At 36.3% G+C, this 8949-nt stretch overlaps 1 protein-coding gene across 3 annotated transcripts in view; it reads left to right on the top strand.

Annotated features, from left to right (window-relative positions):
- Window positions 1-8547, top strand: part of Rtnl1 (Reticulon-like1) — a 27280-nt gene extending 18733 nt beyond the window's left edge. For all 3 annotated transcript variants that reach the window (XM_068368151.1, XM_068368152.1, XM_068368153.1), the window contains exons 3-5: window positions 1643-1781; window positions 6098-6273; window positions 6967-8547. In XM_068368151.1, the coding sequence (XP_068224252.1) occupies window positions 1643-1781; window positions 6098-6273; window positions 6967-7012 (361 nt within the window). In that variant the 3' untranslated portion in view covers window positions 7013-8547. The remainder of the gene's footprint in view (window positions 1-1642; window positions 1782-6097; window positions 6274-6966) is intronic.
- The last annotated feature ends 402 nt before the right edge of the window (window positions 8548-8949 follow it).

Here is an 8949-nt window from a genome sequence, read left to right as displayed (position 1 = left end):
AAGTTAACTGTTGGCAGTTGGTCCAGAATGGTTTGGGCAACACACACACCCCGATCAGGTTGATCTCAGTTATATTTTATCATGACAAATTGTAAAAATAACCAGGTTTTAAATATTTTACCCGAGCCATCAAAAACGAGTCTTAAATCCTTAGCTAGATATGCACAGACGCACACAGATTCCAACCCTTCCCATCCCCTCCCGTCTCCTAACTACAACCCGCTGGTTTGACAAGTTGTGGGAGAGTGGTTTCAGAGTGTACTTCTCGGTGGTACCCTTTCGACAGGGTATGATTACTCCCTCTTCCCCCTGAACGTGACAGTAGAGATTCACATTATATATACAGTACAGTCAGGGCACTTGCTCTTTTTTATACAAGTGGCATTATTTATCACAGTCTAACATTCAGACCACAGCATCTCCCCAAAAATAAAGTTTTTCCTTCGTCTGAACCCCTATATTCATACTTTCTTTCTACTGCACAATAGAGAACATCTTAAATAAGATGCATCTTTTGTTTCGTTGATTCCTAAGGTTTTTCTTCCAAAACAGTAAGCTATTATGACTTGATAATGGTGGGATTAATTTGTCTGTTGTCTGCTGCCCTATTTACATTTCTGTTTATTTGAATTGAGAACTTGGTGTCTAAAAGATTTCCAAACAATATTTGAAATGATAACTGTCTAGAAAAAAATTCCAAACAGTTACTAATATTGGGAAATGTAACTTTAGAATTTTTTACTAATGTTAAAATAATTGTAGAGAGAGTAGTTTATATTGTAGCCTTTTGTAATTATGGAAATGTAGTCATGTACAATGATTTTTACAGCAGTTTCCACTTTATCCTGTGCCTTTTATTTTTCTCATAAACATCAGGCCAGTTTTTTAAGACAGTACCCATATTCTCTAAAACACTTGAAAAACGTATGGAACGGAACTCTATAGCAATTTTCCATTTCACAATTATTTACATATTTAAAAAGTATTTGTACTTCAAAGCATTATAATAAAACCCATTGCAATTCATTACTTAACCCTTTTACCCCCAAAGGACGTACTGGTACGTTTCACAAAACTCATCCCTTTACCCCCATGGACGTACCGGTACGTCCTTGCAAAAAAATGCTATAAAATTTGTTTTTTTCGTATTTTTAATAAATTTTTTTAGAAACTTCAGGCATTTTCCAAGAAAATGAGACCAACCTGACCTCTCTATGACAAAAATTAAGGCTGTTAGAGCAATTTGAAAAATATATACTGCAAAATGTGCTTGAACAAAAATAACCCCTTGGGTGTTAAGGGTTGGAAATTTCCAAAGAGCCTGGGCGTAAAAGGGTTAACGTGCAAGTTATCACTACTATTACAAATTGTAACTTTTTTTCATATCTCTATATAAACAAAAGACTTATTTCTCCAGAATAAAGCATTATATTGTAATAAAACTTTTTGCAATGCATCACTTAAGGTGTAAGTTATTACAGTATTATAAATTCTAACTTTTTCCTGCCTCCAAAAAAGCTAAAGACTTACTTCATCAAAATAAAGAGGAGGTAAACATCTGTAACAATTCCTAATATCTTTGCTTGAAGCTATTATTGCACTGTACTGTATGCAGTTTCATTAAGACTATCAATCTTTGCAGAACTATCCTGGAATTGGACACAGACCTACCATCGGAGAAAGTCCACGAAGCAACTGATGTTATTGTATCACAGATCAACTCCACAGTTTCTGAGCTAAAACGACTATTCCTTGTCGAGGATCTCGTGGACTCCGTCAAAGTAAGTATCTACTGTACCTGGTAGGTAAATAATCTATCAGGTGAGGTAGTTATACCTCTACGTGTACACTGATAGGCATCTTTTGAAATGCCATGAGAAATCTCGGTGGAAAGAGGGTTTCTATGTGCATGTGTTATGAAACTTTGACATAACATTATGGTAATACAGTACTGTAATACTAGACAGAAAGAGAGTACAGTAGTTGGGAATGTTAACGGCTATTATGCGTTCCTCAAATTTTATAAACATTTAGAACGTGTTCTCTTAAATTCAGCACATTTAAGACCAGCTAAATTTTCTATATATTCTCTTTAAAATACCCTTGAGTGTTCTTGTAGTCTTCTGCAACCTTGAAATATTTTATAAATGAATGTCAGGCATGATCTCTCGATGAATTTTCATCAGTGATATCAGACAAAAGTATGATCTGATTTGAATATGGAAACTATTATTTGATAATTGGATATCGTTTTGGGTCCCATGATAAACTGCTTACACAGCAGATATTCGACACGTTTGCTCATACAATTCATTAATGTGAAAGGGCATTTTATCAATATTATTTATAGAACCTGTAATGGTATTTTATTAATTGAAGTCTTTAAAAATTCAGACACATTATTTATTTACTGTTTAAAGTTTCATATTTTGTGTTGGAAAGATCATTTGTATAAATTGTATTAGATTAAAACATCCATGCATTATATCATACAGTTCTGTATTTACATTACATTTTCCTTGAGATTATGGAATGCTAAATGATTGGATTATTTTTAAGTAGAGCAATAGAAATTTTTAATAAGAGGAATTGAGAAATGAGTGTAACATTTGTAGTAAAAACAGACACACTGCTTAAATACCAAGGTTATGGAAAACACTAAATCATCCTTCAAATAATGCCATGACCAAAGGTTTTTGCTATAAGCTTTTCCAAGGTCGTGATTTCAGAATCAATGATTTATCCTTAGTCATGGTAGGTATAGAAATTTTAATCTCCATGACATAGTAGTTGCTGCCTTTTTAAAAGAAACTTTAACATTTTTTATATTCTGTCGAGTCATTTATTTAGTGATGGGAGCATACACACGACACAATTTTGAGTCGTATACGGATTCTATTATCCTGAGGAAAGATGAGATTAGTAAGTTTACGTTCACAGTGGAAGGTCATGCACAAAAATAACCGAGAGGATCGTTTTACACAAACCACAGACTTCTCTCTAAGTTACATAGGATACTTTTAATTATGTCTTATATTAATTAGGAAGGAATCTAGGATAAATGATAGTCTATGCAGCTGGCCATGGTTTGTTACTCTCCGACCCTTCCAATGTACAGTATACTGTACTACTTTGACCTTTGGTCGTCTACCTGTGGGTCCGTCTTACCTATGTAGGTTACGCTTGTTGGTGAATGGTTGGTTGACCCCATTCCTCTACAAGAACCAATTGGGAAGGGATTTAGCGAGGGTCAAACCTACTTTCCTGTGATATATATTATATATGTATTTTTTTGAGTATCACACCAAACTTTTCAAATAGACAGCTTTTATTTCACTCGTACATATGTCTATTTAGACTAATTTGTCCTTTTAGACTTGTGTTGTCTACGTTTTTCTTCCTCCGTGCATTGGATGCCGTGATCGAGGCAGTTGGTTTTTGTCACGGCTCTCCGGACGGTGCACCTCTATGCACAGTGCCCATCCACCTCACCCTCATAAACCTTGTTTTATATTAATAACCTCAAATTGCATTGTTGCAGATAATGTTTTTTTATGGCCAGTGATCGTACTCACGTTCTCGTACCATACATATGGCACCCAGACATACCTGGATCTAATCTGTATTTAACTCTCCAAGGTAATTTAGGGTAAGGGGTACAGGCCTATTGAAGTGCCACTCCAAGTTCTCTTCTCGGACTGGGTGCGTATGTGTGAGGTGGTAATCGCCTTGGGCTCTGGTTCGGATATGGTTGATGACAGCCGTATTGGTTTTGATATCTTTCACATGGTACAGTCCCTTCTAGGCAAATTCAGATTTGTGTTTCTTTAGTTGGTCTTTTTAATAAATCTTGTCCCCATATCTATATGTCAGATGATTGTATAAGGGAATGCTGATCTTATTTCTTCTGATACTTCTCATTGTCCCTCAACATAAACCTTTGTGTGGTCTAAAATCATACAATATCATCCGATATTGTGTGTTGTATAATAACGGTTCACAACAGTATGGGGTCTTACCCACTGGCTACAAAGAGAGGGTACTATATCTTTGATGAAGCTATTATAGCCTGTGTTTAGGGCAAACTCTGCCCACAGCAGCATTTCCACCTACTGGTTTGAACTGTACTTTCAAAACATTCGTCACATTTCGCTTATGGGAATCCACAAGCCCATTGACTGATGGCCGATAAGAGGTGATATAAAATAATTTTTGTGATCTTGGTCACACCTTGAATGCTTCATTAATGAATTCTCTTCCTTTAATACTTATTAACAAGTACTACCAGCCATGTTGTGGTCCTTGGAATCAAATCTCTTTTTATCCCTACTGGAAAATAAAAGGTGCCTTACCCGAGGGATCTCTGTACAGTACACCTAAATGCCTTGCGTAGGGACTATCATTAATTATATGGATAGCTTTCTTCATCAAAGAGGGAGCTAGAACATCGCAAGATTGGATACTGTCCGGTCTCTTCTCTTAAGATGTCATCTTCAATGAAGACCACATCACTTCGCAAGCGCAAGAATTCTGGGAACTCGTTAGTCGTACTTCTCACACAAGCGCTAACTTGGTTAATCCAGGCTTCAGGTTTTTGTCTCACACATACCACTAGTCAACTCATTCATGGGGCAAGCCGGTGGGTTCCTCCTTAACATCCTCCATAAACATTCACAGTTCTCTCTCCTTGGACTCTTCAAGGTTCGGTACCACAGGACCCCTCTCCTTGGACAGTGTAGGGGGCCAATTTGATGCCTTGCTGCCTCAACCGTTGAGTCACTGATATTATAGGCGAGGAAAGAGCTTTCACCTCTCCCCATGGCTGTCCAAATCATTCAGTTTTGCACCATCTACACGGTGGGAATTGTAGCTTTCAATGGGTGCCCATACCTGATCGGAAATGCAAGCTACTTTAAGGAGTAGAGCCCTCACTAGCATTCACTTCTCTTCGTCTTCTCGTACCTTCTCTGTTAATAGAGCCCAGCTTTCTATCTAGTTATCTTGACGTTGTATTCTGCGATGCCCTCCCCAACTCGTAAGTCCGAGCTTTAAGTTGTAATTTTTCGTCCTTGAGGGAAAAGTGTTTTGGGTTCTTGAGTGACCCCCAATTATGGTTTCATGATCCCATCCCGTATAACAGGGAAGTCATGGCTCAGGTCATCTTATTGTTGGTCTGGGTAAGCTAAGTCATACCATCCGCAAGTAGCCTTGTTGCAGCTATCCAAGAAGGCTTCAGTCGACAAGAGTACTCTACGGGAAGAGAATTTTCAAATGTGTAAAACCGGTAGTATTATACCACTTCCTCTTCTCCCTGCAGGGTAGAGATTGTAGTTTATCTTTAAAAAATACTGTTCCGACCCTTCCGTAGGTTGCAACATATTTCTGCTAGTTCTCACATGGTTTTTTTGTAAGACTGGTTATATGACTTAAGTTGGAAGGATCCTAGAATAAATGGTACGTACCTCAGGACATGACTAGCTCGACCTTGGGTCATCATATTCTATGGTCCGAATCGCCAGAGTAATTTACGCTCGATGGCGATTGTTTCGTCAACCTCATAGCTCTATAAAAATCAATCGGGAGTGGATTTAGCGAATCTCAAGCCTACAATTGTTATCTGTAACAAACTTTCCCAGTGGCTCACAACAAGCTTGTCCGTTACCCTCTTTCATGAGGGAAAAGACTGTTGGTAGTTCAACAGGGCTTCACTGTTGTGGGGGAGTAGTTATAATCACGCACGATTGGTTCGTAATGAAGAAGCAATAAATACTACGATACAGAGTTTTCTTGCTTGAGGGTACACTCGGGCACACTGTTCTATCTAGTTTCTCATCCTCTTGTTTTGTTGAAGTTTTTATAGTTTACATATGAAATGTTATTTTAATCTTACTATTCTTAAAATATTTGATTTTTCCTTATTTCCTTTCCTCACTGGGCTATTTTCCCTGTCCCTGGGCTTATAGCATCCTGCTTTTCCAACTAGGGTTGTAGCTTAGCACTTAATAATAATAATAATACAGTGTTTTCAAACCAATTTAAATCTACCATTAATTGGTTATACCTTGTATTTTGTACTTACCGCATTTATTTCTTCCAGTTTGGCTGCCTTCTCTGGTGTCTGACCTACTTGGGCTCATGGTTCAATGGACTGACACTGGTAATCCTGGCAGTAGTGGCCCTGTTCTCCCTTCCCAAGGTCTACGAGCAAAACCAGACACAAATCGACCAGTACGTTGGTCTCGTCCGTTCCCAAGTCAATGACGTCATGTCCAAGTGAGTTCAATACACTGATATAGTTTGTTTTATCTGATTTTTAATTTCATGTACAGTATTTAATTTTTTTGAAAGAATATGAAGAGAACTTTAGTTGCATAGAAAGAAGAGTTGATGTCAAAACAGATTACACGTTATATTGGGTTTCTAGAATGAAGGAAAAGATTATTTTACCTTTGGAGAGAACCAATTTTTGAAGGAAATTATATCTGAACTTTAATAGTTTTATTTTATCCTATCATTATTTTTCAGGCTATGTAATTAATTGATTTGGATCTAATAAATTAATTGAACTACATAAAACTGCATTGTTTTGTGAACAGTTGTAGTAATACTTGGTTTTCAAGTATGAAATTTATCCAAGTGATGATGGAATTTTCAAGAATTGTATAAACTATATTTTTACTACCTTTTGTAAAACAAAAAATTTATAATTTGGACTCAGTATAAGAGTAAAAATAATATAGGTGCATTAAATTACTCTTTAAAATATTTTTTTTTTTGCATAATAGTTAGTATTGTAAACTATTGGTGAAGTCTTGCCCTTACAGTCTTACTAAATAAAAGTAGATTTATATAACTTTGTATATACCCAAAGGATACCTAATTACTGTAATGAATACGGGGGAAAAAAACTTAAGCCGAGATCTGAAATGTGAAAACCAATATTAATTAAACCGTCTTGTCTTGCAGGGTGAAGGCTGCTCTCCCAATCGGGAACAAAGAGAAGACGCAGTAGATTTTCCTAAGTGTGATATCTTAGTGCATATGTGTTTGTGCGCTGCATCGAACCACTGGCGTCTTGCATCACATTGCAAACTTGACATCTGTTTCTTATTTGTCTTTTTGTGCAAGAGAGCAATACCAGTGGGGGAGCCAATTTAGTGTTGTGGCTGAGCATTCGCTGCTCCCTTTCTTCACAATTCATCGCTCGCTGGAAATTTTCAATTAGCGCTGCCCACCAGTGTTTCATTGTTACAACATAGACTTGGTAATCATGCTAAAGCTTAGGTTTATATGATTCGCAGATAAAACACCTTTTTCGTTTTCAATGTATAGTTACACGGAGACCAATCAAACCCAGCGGCCCAAAACTCTTGTGCAGCGGAGGGAGCAGAGACAAAATATCCTGAGTGAATGTATAAAATAAATGAGGCACAGTTTGAGAGCGCGAGAGGCACTTCCAGCTGATATATATATATTTAGTGCTCGTGATAATGCTCAGCTCAGATGCTACTGTGCCTCTGGTCACCCTAGAAATGGAGCTCACCTTTGCTTGCATGTCTTAGCGGATGAGTTTTTTCTTCAAGCCCGCCATTCTTCTGGGTTGAATAGATTTCTGTTAAACAAGTAATGTCCCACAGGACATTATGGGAAGATATCCAGTCAAGGGTGAGGGACATTGTATGTGAGATTACACATAGCTCCATTGTATAGTCAATTACTACATGTAGGATATTTTTTTCTTTATTTTTTGACAGTAGCACTGTGAAAGGAATCAATGCAAAAATGTTTAAATAGTTTTGTTTTTGGAATGCTTTTAAAAACTGGCTGTCTTAAATGGTTAACTGTAGATCTGTCGTCAGATGTCACTTCTAAAAGATCTGTCTGTATAAGTTATATATTTACCTTTAAAGCTTTTTTTCATTTTTCTATAGGACAACTGACTATGTACCCCAGTGGCATATACTTTTTTATAAATGATATGCAAATAGGGTTTTGATTTTTATAAAGTATATATGAATATATATATATATATCTATAATCACCTTAAGTACTGCTGTATGGGGGGGAAAACCTAGTTCCATTTTGATGGGTGTTCTCTTGTGTATGTGAAGTGGGATATTTTTTTTCTTTCTTTCTTTTCCCTCTTAACTATCATAGTGCTGTTGCTTACCACAAACTGTATAACAAGGCTTCTGTGTACAACCTCATTATTAAATGTCATCTTCAAATTGCAAAGAGGGATCCTGGCCATTTAACTATTGAGTGTTTTCTGTTCTAGGGATCCAAGAACTTTAACTTTCACCCAGTTATAAATTAATTTAAGTTTACGTAAAAGGAATTTTAATTTTACATATAAAAAAAAATGTATTGTAGGATGAGGCCTTTTCATTATTTATATTTGGGTCATGGGTAGGAAAAAAGCAAATGTAAAAATTTTAAGTTGAATGGTTTTCTAAATATCTGTAGGTGTTCTTTCATATTGCATCTCTTACTGTCACAAACAACAGTAAAATTTGCTGTATTACCAAATAAAACATCCATGATAAATGCACTATTTTTATTTATCCTCCATGACTTCATAGAAAATAAATAGTGAAGGTATAATTCATAAATATTAATCCTAGAAACAAACAGTTGACAGGAATTTGGATATTTACAATGGCATTTTTATCTGTACGACGTGAAAGTAGCGTACGTAGTAAGAACACTTTAAAAATTGTAATACAATAGGGCTTCTGCAACTCAAAGTCTTAAAATCTACTTACTGGGCTTTGTACAATGTATTTATAAATGTTAAAATGCCCACAGCCTCTTAATAAAAGACTCAGAAATTCTGTGCTCTTTAGCTTTAAAATGGGAAATGCTCATCTACTGTAGTAAAAAATCAGTTCAAACCCCACTGAAAGTAAATGGCACAGCCAGTGCTTTTTATAATTTTTCCTACAAGTA

The sequence above is a fragment of the Palaemon carinicauda genome, unplaced genomic scaffold (assembly GCF_036898095.1).
Source record: "Palaemon carinicauda isolate YSFRI2023 unplaced genomic scaffold, ASM3689809v2 scaffold162, whole genome shotgun sequence".
Taxonomy (NCBI): Eukaryota; Metazoa; Arthropoda; class Malacostraca; order Decapoda; family Palaemonidae; genus Palaemon; species Palaemon carinicauda.
The sequence above is the reverse complement of the archived record's forward strand: the minus strand, read 5'-3'. Positions and strand labels throughout refer to the sequence as shown.